Source organism: Cyphellophora europaea, assembly GCF_000365145.1.
Source record: "Cyphellophora europaea CBS 101466 unplaced genomic scaffold supercont1.5, whole genome shotgun sequence".
Lineage (NCBI taxonomy): Eukaryota > Fungi > Ascomycota > Eurotiomycetes > Chaetothyriales > Cyphellophoraceae > Cyphellophora > Cyphellophora europaea.
The window spans coordinates 2041426-2059384 of NW_008481811.1; the positions used below are offsets into that span (position 1 = coordinate 2041426).

Consider the following 17959-nt stretch of genomic DNA (forward strand, 5'->3'; position numbering starts at 1 on the left):
TTTGTTGGGTACAGATAAAAGGAGCCACGTCGAGCGAGCCGGGCAATGCGTCCGGATGTTGGTCCATGTTCACGGAGGCTCCCGCAATTTTGTACCGATAATGCCACTGCTCGCCAACCTGACTCGTCTGCCGACTGTGTCGGCCACCTTGAAGAACTTCCACGGCCTGGATATCCCAGCTGGCTACGAGCTTCCGCAGCATCTCTGGGACGCGCTCACCCGTAACGACATTGTGCACTACGCTTGGGTGGAGCTTGTTGTCAAGGCTGCTGCAGTGTTTGAGACCGGAGCTGTGTACACACAGCTCGTTAATAACAGGGCAGGCTGGCTGTTTGCGGAGGAGCCGCAAGCCACGGTCTTGGGCGAGTTGTCTTGGCCACAAGTGCAACACCTGGATCTGTTGTTGAGGACTTGTGCGGTGACGGGCTGGGATGTTGAGTACCATCGCGCAAGGTCCGCGCTGAGGTCCGCGCTGATGGCATTTAAAGAGGTGCTGGAGGAAGGTGTCTTCATGGCGGGGGCAAAGACATTGTGTCCGTCGGGGCCCGCCAGAGAGGCTCTGCAACAGTGGTACGACGCCGCTGTTGGGGAAATGGTGGACGAGGCGGATAGTTGGTTGCAGAGTAGCTTCACTTGGTGGAATACGTTGACGGAGATTGCAGAGAAGTATCCGCAGGTAAGGATATGGGCAGACGTACTGGAGACGACTAATCAGAGGTCTCGCAGGAGCGGCGGAGTGGTGTTGAAGCGTAAGCAGGTGTTTGAGTTGAGGTTTGGGAGCTTCACGCCGCTTCGCAGGCTCGCATGGGTGTCGGATAACCTAGCCAGGAGGGTTGACGATCATGAGATTGGTTTCGGTCCAGTCATGTCATAGTACTTGATGCATGCCAGCTGATGGGCGAGGGGTACAGAACTTTGGGCGACAGTGGAAATGGTGCAGGTTCACGTGGTGAAAAGAGAGTCCTCCTGTTTCTTGTTAGCATCAAGGACCAGGATATAACACGGATGAAGACACTGACTTCTCGCAAGTATTCTCCAACGTCACCTTGACGGAAAGCTACCACAGCCGTAGGATCCAGCTTCCTCGATTCCGCTGTCGAACGAGCCGTGACGCCGAAGCCGAGCGGGGTGTCGTCCATGGAGAGAATAACGACACCCGAGTGCTCCGGGCAATCCTCGCTCCAGCGACCGACGTGGGCTTTCACAACATTGCCGCCGTAGAGGAATGGCATCTCGCCATTGGCCTTGACCCACAACTTGTAGCGCGCATGAGGAGCAATCACGTCGAGGGCGGTGATGTGCAGCCGGAACTTGCCAGTCTTTGTGAATTTTCCGATACAAGTGCCCAGACACAGCAAATTGTCTCGTGCCACCGAAGTGGCTAGGTTCGCGAGCGACAATCGTACGTAGTAAACACGAGACTCGTGCAGGCGGAAGACATGGCGATCGTCGTCGTTGCCCGTCTCAGATGGGGCTATGAGTTGGTTGAGAGACCGGCCGGTGTAGTTGGCAAGCTTTGTGAAGAGCGTCTGCGTTTCCACGTCTGTTAAGGCTCGCATCTTGTCCGGGCTGTTGGTGTGAGTGACCACGGTGAGAAGGTCTTCGGGTGTCTTTGTTGGAGAGGAACTTTTTTCATGCGCCAGACCTTATCGATAACGACGGACTTGTCGCGTGAGGAACCTTTGCCTGTATAGGCTTAGCGTATCCAGGCTGCTCGCCGCTCCTTGTAACTCCGTGACTTCCTGGAGAATCTGCCAAGTAAAAGCCAAGTAGAAGGCTGCTGTGAGCAAAACATCCATCGAAGTCTCTTTCATGCTTGCTTGCAATCCTTGGAAGTTCTTGCAAACGGATGCCGCTTACTAGTACGGTCGCTCATCACATGGGCACGATGACGAGCCATACAGTGCAGCTCGATCAAGACCTTTTCGTGTGCGTTGCAAAGCCAGTTGCAACAGCGCGTGTACGACGACAATAGCCATGAGCAATGAGCCATCGAACTCTGAAGCCATGTTTCAGGCAGGTTTGCGGTCGAAAGTAAGTGAACAGGATGCTTTTGCCCCCATTGTGGGAAGCCTGATACGATGACGTACTCAAGACGCGTCACAGGCGGGAACGACAGCATGACCACAGAGGGCTGTCTGAACCACTTCTCTAGCCAGTATCCGCCTGATCGACGGATGGGAGAACGAATCTACCTATCACCTTTAGCATAGTGTAGCACATAGGCGCCTTACGGTATGGCTGAAGTTCCTAGAGGACTCCGAGAATGGGAACTGCAACAACAACTCTCCGCTATCTTACCTCTGGGTGAAGGCGAAGTTTCGCAGATTATTTCTTACGTCGGCACACTTTCGACGCCAGAAGCTACTGTATATCTCCATGATCTACTCGGCGACTCTCCAGAGGCGTTGACATTCGTCACCGGGTTCACCGAAAAGCGTGCAGGCATCGACACTGGAGAGGGCGACGATATGGTGGTTAATACAGACAGCAAGCCTGCGGTACGTGGTGCTGCCTTGCCATCGAAAGGTCAGCCGCGCATTCAAGCCGATGCGGGGAGCAGCGACGCAAAGGAAACTGCCATAACCGATGGGAAGAGTAAAGAGCCGAACGTTCCCAACCCAGTCGGTCAAGCTGTCTCCTACGCCCCGCCACCAGGACCGCCACCACAACCCAAAAGGGTAGCCGCACATCATCACACAAACCCAGTCATTGACGCTGCAAGAATCCGCGCGCAAGATGAGGTGTGTCAGTGACGCCATGATGATGACACTGCCGGGGCTGACTAGCTGACCCTGAACAGCAAGAAATGCAGCAAATGCTCCAGAATCTACAGTTCCAGTACGGCATCTACAACAGCGACATCGAGCCCGAACATGATTCAGACTATCCCTGCAGCTGCCCAATTCACCAGTACCAGAGGATTAAATGGAGACGTTATGGGGTTCAAGACATGTGGTCACACGCTGTCATGTATCCAGGTACCATACTCCGCATACCGAGCACGGGGTTTTTCACTGTACTAACTCCATCCCTAGGCGAAAAGGCCTACAACGACGGCACCTACAGCTACGGTGGAGGCATGCGCCTCTCAAGTCGCAATCCTTATTCGTACCGCGTCGCATCTCCTTACGGTTATAATCAATTTGGATGGGGTGGACCGGCCAGACCAATCCCCTCATGGCATGAGAAGGTGATCCATCAAACCATCGCACTGAATAACTCCCTCAATCGTGAAGCACAAGCTAGCATCGATGCCAAGGAGCCCCGGCACAGCATCTGGGATGACGACGGAGGGCTAGAATCAGCGATATCAAACTTAGGTATCAGCGACCAAAAATTCCAGTACGAAGAGATCGCGAACACTTCATCCCACGGAGAGAAGCCGCCCATCGTGAAACGCGCAAGCGTGGCCGACTCCAGAAGCGGCAGCAGTTCTCGCCTCTCGAGTTTCCGCAAATCTATCGGTATTAAATCCTCCGTGGAACGCGCCGTCGACAAGGCCAACAAGACTGTTTCCGATGGCGCTTCCCTGCGCGATCAGATCCTCGCTGAAGAGCGCGGCCGTTGGCCAGATGCGCAATGGCGCCATATTGTGACCAACTACCAGGAGCGAGTTGGCATGGCCAAGAAAATTGCTCAGCTACGCGCACGTTATCCAATCCAGTACCTACATTTACTGAGAGCGGGTTATTTCGAACCAATTCCCGTGGCATGGGCGAACCAAGCATCTAACCCGCTGAAGTTCAGCATCGAAGCCGCGGCGGGGTGGAGAGGCATCACACCCGCATGGCGTGGGTACGAGGATACCGCTGAAGAACGACTCTACTGGGTTCTGAATCATCGGGAGGCCCCTGGGGGCGAATCCCGCACGAGATTGAAGCCAGACTTCATTTCCGCGATGGAAATGGCGCGCGCTCGGATGGCGAGCGCCGTCGAGCCGCCACCACTGTATTTTGCGGAGGATGATACCTGTCACGTGCAGCATACCAGCGAAGGCTACTCGAAACAGGTCATGCCGCCGCCCTTCCGGGCGTTCGATCGGCCAGAGCTGCCAACTGACGATACGATGATCCTTCTGGACGTGAGCGGGAGCATGGATTTTGATCCTGTCAGGCCCGTGTACGACAGGTACCTGATTACACAATATGTCAGGGGCACACAGCCGAAGAATAAGCATGTCGCAAAGGCAATAATCCGCCGATTTACGGATGCTATGGCTCAGCATGATCATCAGACCAGAAGCGAGGGATATGACTTGGTGACGTTCTCTACATTCGCAACACATATTGGAAGGGTCAACCACTCCAACCTGAACGATATGTGGGCGTCTCGTGTACGGCTGGGTGGTGGAACTCGTGTCATGACTGGATGGCAGAAATGCAAGGAACTACATTTCCAGAAACACTCGGAATCCGCCACACACCATTCCGTGTATGGTTGGCAGGCCGGTCCGCAAACGCCCATGCTCCGGCTGTTGTTGCTGCTCGACGGCGAAGCAACTGACATGGACGAATTCGAGCTCGACCTGTTGGGTTTGTCCTGGGCACACGTGACGATCTTCTTGGTCGGTGTCGAGGGTTGTCCCCATCATCATAGGCACGCAAACGAGTTGCAGAGGATCAGCGAGGTGAACCACCATGTGAGTTTTGTGGATGCACAGGGAAATACGCCCGAGAGGTTTGTGACGCATGAGTTGTTGAAGCGGCATCTGGGGTATGAGATTAGTATGCAGGAGTTTGAGGATCTCGAGCGTCTGCCTGAATATAGTGCTGTGGCATAGGGAACACGTTGGTCGGGTGTCACGATCAACAGAACCTGTTCTCTGGGCCGAGACTTTTGTTCTCTGTCTGGTATATGTTTCTTGCGCTACGTCTAATACCAGAGATCATCATCGAAAGGACCCGCCGTTATCCAAATAATTTCTTATGCTCTTCTTGTTCATAGAGCAGTACCTCTCCCTCTCCACTAAAAAAGAATGTGTTAGTATCATTGGGCGGAGCTGGGGCTTTTACGGCCGGCATAGAAACATCAAAAAGCACAGACCCGAATTGGCGTTTTCGGGACAACTCTTCTGAGTATGAGCGATCGCGGTAAGCGTGGTCTAGATATCGTCTGTTCAGCTACTTCCAGTTTCTCATACTACGACAGTATCCCGAATCCTCATGCTAAAGGGTTCAACGGAGCAGTTACAAGCACGTTGGGACATCGAACGCCAAGACCGGCAAGCGTGCACTAACCCTAGTTCAGCCATGCCTTTGCGGAGCCTTATCGATAAGAGTTGACTTCACTTTTTTTCTCTGGGACAGCCTACTGCAACTACTACTTTGCCTTTTACATACCTCAGTCGACGACAAGCTCAGTACAGGTGACTATGCCGCATGGTCGCCCGGCTAAGCGACGGCGAGTCACGCCGCCCGTCGATGACAGTGCGGTTTCCGAAACCGTGAAAGCGGAAGACCTCTTCAGCAGAGCGGCGGATTGGGACCTGGAGGACCAATACGAACAGCGGTCACGACGAAAGAAGGTCAAAGAGACAACAAGACTACCCACTAAGAGCGCCGAAGGTGTCCTACAGAACGCCTCGATCGATGAAGCTGATGATGCCGCTTCGGATAGCTTCCTTGCTTCCGACAGTGACAATGAGGGCGACAGTGGACTTGTGACCCCACCGGCAGAGCCCGAAGCCCAACCTAAGATCCCACTGAAACAGCAAGTACTGCAGACAAAGGAAGAAATCGCACGTTTGGCTGGTTTACTGAATGAAGATCCAGAAGAGCACGCTGGCGCGTTCAAGAAGTTGGCCCAACTGGGCAATGGGGCGCCTCTACCCGTGCAGAAACTCGTTCTTGCTGCTCAGGTGGCTGTCTATAAAGATGCGATCCCTGGGTATCGCATTCGAGCGTATAAAGACGAAGATATGAGCAGCAAGGTGTCCAAGGATGTTCGCAAAACGAGGCAATTTGAACACGGTCTCGTCACCAACTACCACACCTACGTCAAGCATCTGGCGACTCTCGCTCGAACCAAATCTGATGACAGCGAGACCGCCTCTCTTCGAAGTGTCGCCATCAGCTGTGCCTGCTCTCTCCTGCTTGCTGTGCCGCATTTCAACTTTCGCACCGAGTTGCTTAATCTTCTCGCCCGCGAACTTCTCAAGCGTGAGCCAACGCCAGATTTTATCAAGTGCATCGACACTGTTCAGAATTTTTTTAAAGCGGATGACGATGGAGCACCGTCGCTGGAGGCAGTCGGCGTCCTCTCGAAGCTCATGCGAGCAAAAGACTTCAGTGTGCGAGAAGAGGTATTAGACTTGTTTCTTCACCTGCGCGTACTGACCGAACTCTCACCCGCCCATGTCAGTGGCAACGCCACAAACACCAGGCTATCGAAACTACATGGCAAGAGATCGAAGAAGGAGAAATGGGAGCACCGCTCGAAGAAAGAACGAAAGGTCGCGCGCGAAAACAAGGTCGTCGAGAAAGAAATGAGAGAGGCCGACGCGAGTGTCAACTTTGAGGAGCGCGAGAAAATGCAGTCCGAAGCACTCAAGCTCGTATTCGCAACCTATTTCCGTATCCTCAAGGAAAGGATACCCCATCTCATGGGCGCGGTCCTCGAGGGTCTGGCTAAGTACGCCCACCTTATCAACCAAGACATGTTCGGGGATATTCTTGAAGCTCTGAAAGACATCGTCAAGCGAGCTGAAAATTTGGACGACGTTGACGAGATCGGAGACGATGAGCAGCCGACGACGAACCAACGCAACTTCACTCGCGAAAGTCTGCTGGCTACGCAGACCGCATTCACCCTGCTATCGCAACAGGATGTCTCAAAGTCTGCATCAGCCCTGCAGCTCGACCTCTCATTCTTCTCTACCCACATCTATCGCACACTCTATGCACTAGGATTGGATTCTGATATTGAGCTAGGGCCAAAGGCGCTACACCTTGCGGATCCACACAGTCGGGGCCAACAAGAGCATCGGAACAGAGTCAACGTGTCCACGCCCGTCCTTCTTCTCACCAGAGTACTCACGTCGATCCTTCTGACACCATCACAGCCGCCTCCAACAATTACTGCGACCGCGTTCTACAAGAGGCTTCTATCCATCTCCATTGCACTTCCGGAGAAGTCAGCCTTGGCAGTGTTAGGTCTGATGGGCAAGGTCGCGGACAAGCACAGCCGCAAGATTGAGGCACTTTGGTACAGCGACGAACGGAACGGCGACGGAGTCTTCCACGGTGAAAGCGACACTATTGAAGGGACAAATGTTCTTGCTGTTGGGAGTGGGGTGTGGGAACGAGAGTTGCTGAAGAAACACTACTGTCCTCAGGTCCGCGAGCAAAGTGCTGCGATCGACAAGATTATCACAAAATCGTCCCAAAGATAGGGTCCTTGAGCCGATCCCGATTACAAGCTGTCCAGCTGTTCGCTTCGCCCCCATTCCTCGTCCTCGTTGAGAAGGCTGAGCCAGAAAGGGGCTTGGGGCCAGCAGAGAAATCAAAGCATTTAGTTTCTTCACAAGCTTTTCCATCATGATGTGAAGCTAGCTACCATGGTCACACTGCAGTTGGCAACTTGCTGACTAGGCAGCCGTCACAGCACTTATCGATACGGTGGCAATCTCACATTCACGCTGCCGACCTGCAAACATGCCAAGACTGCGGTGTCTTTGGACCTTGCGGTTCTCACCCACAAGCAACAGAAAAGACACGTTGGAACAGTGCCATACTTCCTGTTGACTTCTTTATCTTTCATCTTCTTCCATGTCCATAGCACTACAGCTTGTTGGCCAGTACCGAGACAGCGATTTTTGCCTCTACCGACTCTTGTTGTAGGGACGTCAGGTTGTCTTGGAAGCGAAGTTGCCCAGATCAGCCACCTCGATTCCGAAAAGATACTCTCTTCCACGGTTTCTGTCTCCAAAACGACAATATGCAGCCCTACAAGTTTGGCAACACCTTCACTGACCGAGCTACCGAGCGAGCCAGTAGACCAACTTCAGTCAACGAGGCTTTCGGCGACGTCGAGACCACCAGTCTCATCATGTCGACCCACTCCAACGACCATACTCCCACCCCTGACACCACCTTCGACATGGTCGCTGGCCCGGTCACCGAGACCGAACAGCGTGGCAGAAGCCTCGTTCGCGAACAGCGCGCCAACATGGAAGCAAGCCTCAAATCTCGATCCCCGGCCAAGACCATCCGCAAGCGTAGCAACACCGACACGTCCAAATCTTCGAAGTCCACCAAGGAGGAGCACAAATCCGCCCTACCAATCCCACTTTTCTTCGGAAGGATGAAAAGCAAGCTTGCCAGCAAGAAGTCCAAGGCCAATCTGCGAGGAGATGGTCCGATGACGGTACCTGATACCAATAAACCCCTCCCAGCGATCAGCGTCTCCGCCACCATCGAGCCGACCGATCCCTCATACAGCCAGATCCCCAACTTCCTGACCATGCCATCCCCTTCGCCACGCTTCGCACGCAGCCCAGCTCCGCCCGGGTCCTACTCGCCATCCTCGCCGTTAAACCCGACAGCTCGCCCGTTCGTGCCTGTCTCTCCCGCGGACGTTGAATGGCCCCTGCAGTCCTCGAGCCCTGTTCCACCTGTCCAGTTCGTCCCTCGTGTGCCTCGCAAACCAGCAGCGGCCACCAGCACCCTGCCCTCGGGCGTCATCTTTGCCAACCAGCAAGGCCAGACGCATTTTATTGCCCCAGCACGCAAAGATACGTACGCATACGTCCAGCAGCCGAAGGTCGTGCCCGCGAGTCCGACGCATGCGTCCATGCACGCCAACATCGTCGAGCAGGCGCCGGCGATCCCTGTCACGGCCGCTCCCTCCGAAGAGATCGAGGGAGCAGAGGCGGCGGTGGCAGCAGAGGTGGCCCCACCAGCGGGCGTGACGCTGGAGGAGCTACAGGGAGAGTTGTTCGCGGTCTGTGAGGCGCTCAACATGCGCGTCGACCAGCTGGAGGCCCGCTTTGGGCGGGTGGAGGCGGCCCTTGGTCGCGTGGAGACGATGCTGCGAGAGGGTCGGGTGCAGATGAAGCGCGATGCGGCGTTTGGTGGGAGATACCCCGGCGATGCCAAGAATTTGTTGGCTTGGAAGTGAGTTGAGTTGGTTGAATGAATGAATGAATGCGATGACAGAGCATGATTGAATAGACAATGTGAAGTGGTTGGTGGCTGTGGAGCTTGCTTGCCTAGATGAGGCAGCCAGACTCTTCTGCTCGAGTTCTCCAAGGCTTTTTCTTCTTCACTTGTGCTGTGCTTGAATTTTGTGTCTACACTTGACAGATGTTTCGTTTTCTGGCCTTGCAGACATTAGTTGTGCTTCGCATATGATCTCATTTCAGTCTTACTCTCTACCTGCCTTTACTCGGGCTCAGCCCCTCACTCGATATCGACTCGCCTACGAGGCCTTCCCAAAGATCTCAAGGCCACTTATATACTCCAGTGGGCCGCGCCATATCCACAAAGCCGACTCCCAACATCCACCCCTTCCCCTTCTCTACCTCGCACAAAACGCCCCCACCGCGCCCTTCGTCTTCTCCTTGAACTCCTTGGTCACCAACGCACTCACCGCCTTAAACGCCTCACTCTTCGCATCCCCCAACAACTCAAACAGCACGCTCTCGCTCGTCGTGATCGTCGCGCCCCGGCTCCGCAGCCGCTCCAGCGCGACCCACCGCTCCCCGGCGTTACAGCTGCTGACGCCGTCCGCGAGCACGTAGACGTGGTGGCCCGCGCTGAGGAGGTCCAGCGCGGTTTGCGTGACGCAGATGTGTGTCTCGATGCCGACGAGGATGATCTCGAGGGGTTGCGGAGTGGTGGTGGCGGTGGCGGCCTGGGCGGCGACGGCGGAGAGGAGGGTGGGCGTCATCATGGAGAAGGCGGTTTTGTCGTGAAGGAGGGTTGGCGGGGTGGTGTCGGACATGGATTTAGGGTCAGTGGGCGTGGCGTCCGGGGAGGGGAGGAGGGTGGTGAGCTCGGAGACGGTGTCGCCTAGGCGGGCGGCGTTTTGGGTCGTGATGTAGATTGGGATGTTGAGGATCTTAGCTGCGGGGAAAGGGAGATGGGTGTGTCAGTTGTTTGGGTGGAGTTGGTAGGCATGAGGGTAACGCCGCCGTTGTAAGAGAGTAGACAATGAGAGGGGCATGGGAGGGCTACGACGCTTCAGTGCTCGCTCGAACTATGGCTTACCTGCTTTGACCATTTTTTCGCTGGTCGAAATGACCTTGTCGAACTCATGAATGGCGGACCGGAACTTCTCCTGGATATCACAAAGGCTATGGTAGCCCAGTATTAGCTACACATTGCGCCCGCCAAACCTCCCAAAACATTCTCCAACGATGTGGGCTGGACATACAAGAGTGCCGGATTCTCTGTATGAACTGTTAGCGTTCAATGATACGAAGTATATAATTGTAGCTCACGTAGACGCTGTTGTCGTGCCATGTTATCAGTGTGTAGATGCCTTGACACAGCGGACAAGCGGCTCTGCGGTAACGATGAGCTCATCAATTTGTGCCTAATTAGCAAGGTGGTGCGCAGCATGAATTGCGAAGCAGTGGTGATACGAAGGAAGTCGACTGTAGTGAGGACGTCGTCACATTAGCCTCGGATTCGGCTGGCTGGAAAAGGTTCAACCGGGCAAAAGGCATCCTGTGGGGTCAGGCTCGGCATTGGGGGGGGTATCCTATTGCTACTAGTACCAATACTCAAGACACACCGTCGAATGGGATGGCACTGGAAATCTACGGCAATATGGTAGGAATGGCTTTCTTCTCAGGATGCATCCCGACGAGCTCCTAAGCTCCAAGGGTGCAATGCCCGCCTGTCAGACATTGCCAGTCTGTCTTCTAAAATACAACAGAATGCATATGAAGGGCTCGTGTCCTGGTGCCCCTAGACTGACACCCCTGATATAAGCAATATCTTCGTTCACCGTAGAAGGATGCGCCAAGTAAAAGCCGCCTAGCTCGCGCTCCTTCACCTCCAAAACCTCTTCAGCTGCCGTTGGTCGTTGTACGTCTCTGCGCGCCCGAGCCATTGCTCAACCAACCGAAAGCAGATCCAGAACCAACGGGATTGGTGCGGGTTGGTGCTGACGGTCCTGCTTTGGCATCTCCAATGCTGACTTTACGCTCCGGTTCCGGCTCGCGCTCCTCAGTGCGAACCGTATCGGGTGCGTTCAAGAACGGATTGGATGCAGATCCACTGCGACTTACGTTTGTGGAGCTTTTGTTGGTTCGGAGAACCTTCATCGTACGACTAGGTGCAGGGCGAGAATACGAAGACGATTTTGAGTCAGGAGGACCAGTCGACGACGATGAGCGCCAGGACACACCCCATACCCCGGAGTTTGACTTGGAGACTGGTGTTGATGTCGAGTGTTCGCTACCGGTTGTCGACTTTGAGTCGGTCGCCGGGATATCAGCACTTGTACGTGGAGTGATCTCCGCAGCATCGGTCTTCCTAGACTCAGTATGCTCAACAGGCGCGTTGGAATTTGGCGAGCCAGGGCTTGAAAAGGCTTCTACTTTAGCAGGTTGTCCGATAACTCCAGCGCGGGATGGCTCTCGGCCTGACTGACGCACAGTACTCGCTGACGTAGTAAGCCTACGAGAGCCTGTGCTCAGATTCTTGTATGAGGCATCATCCTCTGGTCGGACCAGTGGCACGGTCAACTGGTTGCGCTCTTCGTCGTAGATGCTGACTTTATCCTGGGAGAAGAGGATGTCGGCACTTTGCGCACGCAGGATATCACTGCCGATTATGATCTGGATTGTCTTCTCTTCCGCAACTTCTTCAACCACCACAAACTTGACATAAAGAGTGGGGACTTGTGGAGCTGGTCGTGGACTACCCGAACGAAGCGTTTGCTGCTGGATACGAGCTTCTGTAAGGTACACAGGCAGCTTGATCTTGCGGTATCCGGCCTCGTCCACGATTTGGTCTGTCAGTCCGAGCTGTTGTAGAAGCGACATACCAACTGAGGAGGAAGAGGCACCCGTGCATAAAGCGGCGTAAAGGAGGGAATCGTTGGAGAAGGTCTCGGTGAGCCAGCAGCGAATGATTGCAGGGCAGGGGCCAAGGACGAAGAAGCCAGGCGGCGGATTGGCTGCGACCTTGGGGGAATTGTGGATGGATCCAAGCAAACGGCTCTGCTCCAGGCCAAAGCTGTTAGTTCTTCCGAAGCCAGCATTACTGCTACGTCCGTCTGATCGATGAGACAAGGAGCGCTCCGAAAGAGGATGACTGCCTAGACCGCTGCCAGTTCTAGTAGGCAGGTCTATTGACTGCCTCGATGAGCCATAGTGGTTGTTAGCACTCTCGTCAAAACGAACCGAATTGGCCCGCGACGCTGCTGCTCTGCGAGTATCTTCGGCATTATCGAGACTAAGTGCACTGATGCCGGCATCGGTGTCGAAGTTGCGGAAGGCTTCGGCGGCAGGGTTGAGAGTCGAATCTGTTACTCCATCAGCGTCGTAGCACCATGATATAGAGTCGACTTACCATGATGAGAGCCACCAAGAACGTTCGGGAAAGGTGAAGCAGGCGCCCAGACGTTCTTAGGTCTTGCACCGTCGTCTGCCCTCTTCTCCAGGCGCATGATGCGCTCCGAGTGTTGCGCCTGCGTTGTAGAGAGGTCGGTCAAAGCCTCTTGCAATCGCCAAAGGTCGTCTCTATTGGCAGCTGGCGGTCGCTCCATTCCCGAGCACTAGTTGACGAGGCCTCGCACCGAACAAGGGGTGGGCAACTCGATCGAGGGTCTAAGCGAGCGCTCATCCGCGAAATACAGCAGGATGGGTTCGAGCGTCTGAAGGGTTCTGTCGGTGGCAGGGGCAACTTCCCGTCCACCACCACGGGGCCACAATGGCCGATGGCTCTCCTCCTTCACAGTTTAGATGTCTTCAAAGCCTAGTTGCTCATCTGTGGAGATTCGTCGAGGAATGTAGAGCGTGAAGTGGTAGACAGAATATCGATGCGCCGGAGCTTGCGACGGCAGACTCCTTGACTCTCGAAGTGATAGGAATTGTGCTTTAACCTGTCGAGAAGAACTTCAACAGCTTCTGAGATTATCTGGTGACGCTAGAAATGCGAAGCCGAGAAAGGTCGTATGGGACGGAGCGATGGTGGCGGAAGATTGGCAAAGGGCGGATGAGAAGCGGCGGTAGCAGACAATGCCAGTCGTGTAGGGTTCTCTGATATGATGTGAGAGGTATGAAGAGCTTCTGAAGATGGGACAAAGGCCCTACGGTGGTCAAGATTCTCAATAGAAGCGGTGATGGAAGTTGAAGGAGATTTCATAGAACTGCGGCGCAGCTAGAAAGTTACGACAGTAGATCGATCGCCCGCCGCAGAAGCGCCAAGATTTCGATATAGGGCAGCTGATCCAAGCCTCAAACCGCGCTCGCACGCTTTCCTACTGACTTGATTATTCTATCATCTCAAAGCCATCGTAGCTTTGCATTTTGCTCTGATAAGTGGTATCTTCCATCCTTCACTTCTTGACCAAGTAGGTAAAGCTCATCGAGAAACGCTGGGATGAAGGTCCCTGGACCCGTGCAGTGGGTGGCAGCCCGCTCCGCTGCAATCTCATAGTGAAGCATAGCCGCCACGGCTGCAACGAACTTATCTTCCCGGTGAAGAGCAAGATAGCTTGCGATGGTGCTGCCGAGGGCGCATCCACTTCCCGTTATTCTGCCGAGCCAATGACTGCCATTTGAGATTGCAAGTGTTCTGTCGCCATCTGATAGATAGTCGGTAGCGCCTGTCATCAGTACGATGCATCTCTCCCTTCTGGCGAGCGCCTTCACCAAGGCTACTTTGGTCTCCTCCGTTGAAGTCGAAGGCCCAGAATCGACACCTCGTTGCTGCACGTCTGAGGTTCCGGCAACTGCAGAAATTTCACCCTCATTGCCTTTGATAACGCTGAAAAAGCCTCCGGTGAGTAAAGTCTTGATCGTGTCTCGCCTCAAGGTCGTCGCACCTCCACCCACCGGATCAAACAACACAGGGTTACCAGCAGCATTGTAAGCCTTCATGCCAGACAAGTAGGCGTTGATCGTATCAGGAGTAACCGTACCCATGTTGATGACCAGGGCGCCTCCAAGCTTCGCAAGATCCACAGCTTCTCGTGCGTTGATGGACATGATGGGCGACGAGCCTGTGGCCAAGCAAACATTGGCAGCAAAGTTTTGTACAACAGTATTGGTCATGTTGTGGCAAAGCACAGATGAGTCCACGTGAGCAGCGATGATTGCAGGTAGCTTGGAAAGTAGACGAGCTGTATCGGAGACAATGTCAGATCCTGGGGCAGCGGCTGCATAGTATTTCTCCGGTGCAGACGTTACGAGGGCCTTGAGCTCCTTTGCCGCTGCGCGAGGATCGTGGCTTGCCATGATCGCACTCACCACTGCCACGCCGCTCAGTTGATTGTCATTGTGCGCACTCTGATGCAGGACTCGCTGAACATTGGAGGCATTGATGCTTCCAATGGCAACACAGGGGACAGACTTCTTAGTGCCGGTCGAACAGGTCTGTAATATAGCTTGAGTGCCCTTAGTGCCGATAATTGACTTGGTATCCGTCTTCGTAGGCGTCGCGAACATGGTACCCACGCCCAGGTAGTCAGCACCGCCGTCAATGGCCTTGCTGGCCTCTGCAATAGACGACGCAGTGACCCCAATGATTGCATCTGGACCCAGAAGGCTGCGAACCTGAGACAAAGACATGTCCTCCTGACCTACATGGACTCCCTCAGCGCCTACCGCAAGGCAGACGTCAACACGATCATTGATGAGGAGTGGTACATTGTACTGCTTGGTAACAGCATGTAACCGCGCTGCCGTCTCAATCATGTCTCCGGTGTCGGCATGCTTGTCACGATATTGGACGATGGAGACACCACCCTTTATGGCTTCTTCGACGACCCATGTTAGGTCTGCATCACCGAGAATGGCAGGCGTTGAATCAGTGACGAGATAGAGTGTCAAGTCGAGGTGTTTCTTGTGCGACTGAGACGCCATGGTGACAGTAATGGACCTGCAAGTCCTCACCAAGGCAGTCTAGAGAGAGGCCAATGCTGATTGGAGGAAGCACGGATCAGGTTGAGAAAGTGCATCGAGATGAAGGAGGTTTTGCAGTAGACAAAGCACGAGACGTGGGCCGAGAGTATGGTGTCATCATTATCTCAGTATTGGTGTACCTTGACAAGTCGTCGACTGAACGGCTCCCAATCTGTTGCTACCCTTGCCGATACGGATGAGTATCAGCTTCCTACAGGTCGTCTTTGTGCAATGCATGCAAACCAGGGTATGCGGCAGCATGCAGCAAACGAGACGTGTGCACGAGCAGGTGTTCGTCAGGCGCCGCTTACCTGCGGGGCACCGAGCTTGCTTAGGGGCCTAGAGTTATAGGGTCTCTAGGCGTGGGCGAACGCAGTGATTCCCGGGCGCCCGACGGCTGACATTGCTGCCAAGGCCGTGAATGAAGGATTCAAGTGCGACTGACTCCGAGTGCGCAGGCGGCCAAAGTTTTCGACCCCCAAGCCATTCTTCCTCGACCATTCTTTCTTCCTTGCCACCACTCCTCTCCATCACTCCCAGTGAATTTACCCGTCACTCAAGACTCCGTCAAACAAAGGTTGCCAACAACCTCGATTGCCCTTCTCTGCGTCCATCGCAATCGCATCCTTGTTGAATCTCAGAGATCCATCAGTCCCTACCTTACCTCCACAGTTCGAGCCATCGCACCCAGGATTGTTCATGTATCGGGCATTCTTCCACACCTCCTCAACCCCAACACCGCAAAAGCTGCAAATATTTCCGACTTCCAGGAAACCTTGTAACCACTCAAGAAGTGCCTATGGTTGATAGTCGCCCCTAACCGACTCAATCCCATAAAAGACTTCATGTCAAGTACAACATAGTGGTGGTAGTTTCCACGCATGTCTAGTCGCCCCATCATCAACGCAAGCAACTATTTCACCCATCCAGCAAGCCAAATCAACCTGTTCTAGCCTCCCAGACCAAGACCGCAATCATGGCTACCGTCAACATCCGTACCGATGTTACCGATCCCTTCTATCGCTACAAGATGGAGCGCCTCCAGTCCAAGATCGAGGGCAAGGGCAATGGCATCAAAACCGTCGTCGCCAATCTCCCCAGCGTCGCTGCCTCTTTGGCTCGTCCTCCGGCCTATGTGATCAAGTGGTTTGGTTTCGAGTTGGGTGCTCAGACCAACACCAACCCCAAGGATGATCGCTGGATCATCAACGGCGCGCACGAGTCCTCTAAGCTTCAAGATTCGCTCGATGGGTTCATTTCCAAGTATGTTCTGTGCAAGGCATGCAAGAACCCTGAAACCGAGATTCATATCAAGGATGGCCGCATCTTGCTGGACTGCAAGGCCTGTGGCCAGCGCACTGAACCTGATCTTCGACACAAGCTCAGCGGTTTCATCTTGAAGAACGAGCCCAAAGGCGGCAAGAAAGGCAAAAAGGAGAAAATGTCTCGCCGTGATCGCGCCAGGATGGAGGCTGAGGAGAAGGCATCTACCAACGGTGCCAGCCCTCACGACTCTCACTCTGATCAAGGCGGCGATGCTGACGAGGATGGCGAATTGGCTGCCGGAAGTGACGACGAGTTTACACGCCAGATCAACGAAGATGCCAAGGTCATTGACGCTAACGGTGCCCCCAAGGAAGAGCAGTGGGCTATCGATACTTCTGCTGAAGCTGTTGCTGCTCGTACCAAAGATCTGCCCGATGATCTCAAGCGCTCCCTTGCATTTGACGACGATGAGGAGGGCGAGGGCGGTGGGCACAGCGTCTATGATGATCTCGGCGACTGGCTCGAGGAGCAAACCAAGGCCAAGGGCAAGATCAGCGCTGTCGACGACGTTGACATCTACAAGAAGGCCAAAGAACTCGGGATTGAGTCCAAGAGCAAGACTCTGGCCGTCCTTGCCCAAACCATCTTTGACGAGAACATTGTCAAGCAAATCTCTCAACGCGCCAGCATGCTTCAGAAGATGATCGGCGAAAGCGAGAAGCACCAAAAAGCATTTCTGGGAGGGACCGAGCGCTTTGTTGGCAACGACCATCCTGACCTGATTCCTCAAGTTCCCAAGATCCTGATGGCCTACTACCAGGCCGACCTGATCAGTGAGGAAGTCGCAAAAGCCTGGGGTTCCAAAGCGAGCAAGAAGTATGTTGAGATCAGCATCAGCCGCAAGGTACGCCAAGCCGCTGAGCCTTTTGTCAAGTGGCTCGACGAGGCAGAGAGCGAGGATGAGAGTGATGAGGAGTAAGTGGCAGCCGGCTCAATCATCTCTTCTCGACAAGCTGTGCAACAAGCACGATCTCTCCACTCCTCACGTCTCAGGTACGACTCAGGCACGGTGTTGTTTGCAAGGGAAATGGCTTTCAGTCTTGATTCTATTCCTGCCACTTGACAAGTTTCTCTCTGTCATTGGCATGTCGCTCCTGTACCTAGATCACAGACTTCATAGTTGCTGCGAATAGACTGCGTCAAACCACTCTCTTCTCTTCCGGGAACAAGCCTGGCTCGTTTGGCTGAATCGACCCAACTCCGGCGTGCTGATGGTGCAGAGTTCGATATGATGGCATCCAAAATATGTAAGGCGTGCCTAAGCCCCACCAGTACAAACGTCCTCTGGCTCGTCCTGTTCATCTGCTATTTCTTTACACCACCTTTTCCCTCCACCATTAAATTGAGCCTCGCTTAAGTCAACATATATCTAACACTATCCGGATAGAGTCTGGATGAGGCATCGCACAGCAGTAGTGGCCGGCTTCTACAGGAATCTGTGTCTTATTGATGAACCTAATGCGAAGCCCGGTTGCCCACGCTCAGCAGCTATGGCAAAAGCGGTGCTCTGCGCAACGGACTGAGATTTCTGGGAGAGGAATCGAGGGTTGG

General features: G+C 54.1%; 8 protein-coding genes across 8 annotated transcripts; 4 read left to right on the plus strand and 4 right to left on the minus strand.

The window, feature by feature from the left end:
- Positions 1–942: 942 nt before the first annotated feature.
- Positions 943–1559, minus strand: HMPREF1541_06069 (uncharacterized protein; the record flags this gene model as incomplete). The annotated part of the gene is made up of 2 exons (XM_008720406.1): positions 943–966; positions 1020–1559. The coding sequence occupies 2 exons, from the start codon at positions 1557–1559 to the stop codon at positions 943–945; spliced, it is 564 nt and encodes a 187-aa protein (XP_008718628.1).
- Positions 1560–2237: 678 nt separating this feature from the next.
- HMPREF1541_06070 (uncharacterized protein) lies at positions 2238–4783 on the plus strand (the record flags this gene model as incomplete). Its single annotated transcript, XM_008720407.1, has 3 exons — positions 2238–2744; positions 2804–2981; positions 3039–4783. The coding sequence occupies 3 exons, from the start codon at positions 2238–2240 to the stop codon at positions 4781–4783; spliced, it is 2430 nt and encodes an 809-aa protein (XP_008718629.1).
- A 591-nt stretch (positions 4784–5374) lies between these two features.
- Positions 5375–7393, plus strand: HMPREF1541_06071 (uncharacterized protein; the record flags this gene model as incomplete). Its single annotated transcript, XM_008720408.1, has 1 exon — positions 5375–7393. The coding sequence occupies one exon, from the start codon at positions 5375–5377 to the stop codon at positions 7391–7393; it is 2019 nt and encodes a 672-aa protein (XP_008718630.1).
- Positions 7394–7938: 545 nt separating this feature from the next.
- Positions 7939–9120, plus strand: HMPREF1541_06072 (uncharacterized protein; the record flags this gene model as incomplete). The annotated part of the gene is made up of 1 exon (XM_008720409.1): positions 7939–9120. The coding sequence occupies one exon, from the start codon at positions 7939–7941 to the stop codon at positions 9118–9120; it is 1182 nt and encodes a 393-aa protein (XP_008718631.1).
- A 399-nt stretch (positions 9121–9519) lies between these two features.
- Positions 9520–10224, minus strand: HMPREF1541_06073 (uncharacterized protein; the record flags this gene model as incomplete). The annotated part of the gene is made up of 2 exons (XM_008720410.1): positions 9520–10067; positions 10212–10224. 2 exons carry the CDS (start codon positions 10222–10224, stop codon positions 9520–9522), a joined length of 561 nt encoding a protein of 186 aa, XP_008718632.1.
- A 793-nt stretch (positions 10225–11017) lies between these two features.
- Positions 11018–12723, minus strand: HMPREF1541_06074 (uncharacterized protein; the record flags this gene model as incomplete). Its single annotated transcript, XM_008720411.1, has 2 exons — positions 11018–12480; positions 12528–12723. The coding sequence occupies 2 exons, from the start codon at positions 12721–12723 to the stop codon at positions 11018–11020; spliced, it is 1659 nt and encodes a 552-aa protein (XP_008718633.1).
- A 739-nt stretch (positions 12724–13462) lies between these two features.
- On the minus strand, positions 13463–15043 carry HMPREF1541_06075 (hydroxyethylthiazole kinase; the record flags this gene model as incomplete). Its single annotated transcript, XM_008720412.1, has 1 exon — positions 13463–15043. The coding sequence occupies one exon, from the start codon at positions 15041–15043 to the stop codon at positions 13463–13465; it is 1581 nt and encodes a 526-aa protein (XP_008718634.1).
- Positions 15044–16058: 1015 nt separating this feature from the next.
- On the plus strand, positions 16059–17327 carry HMPREF1541_06076 (uncharacterized protein; the record flags this gene model as incomplete). The annotated part of the gene is made up of 1 exon (XM_008720413.1): positions 16059–17327. One exon carries the CDS (start codon positions 16059–16061, stop codon positions 17325–17327), a length of 1269 nt encoding a protein of 422 aa, XP_008718635.1.
- Between the last annotated feature and the right edge of the window lie 632 nt (positions 17328–17959).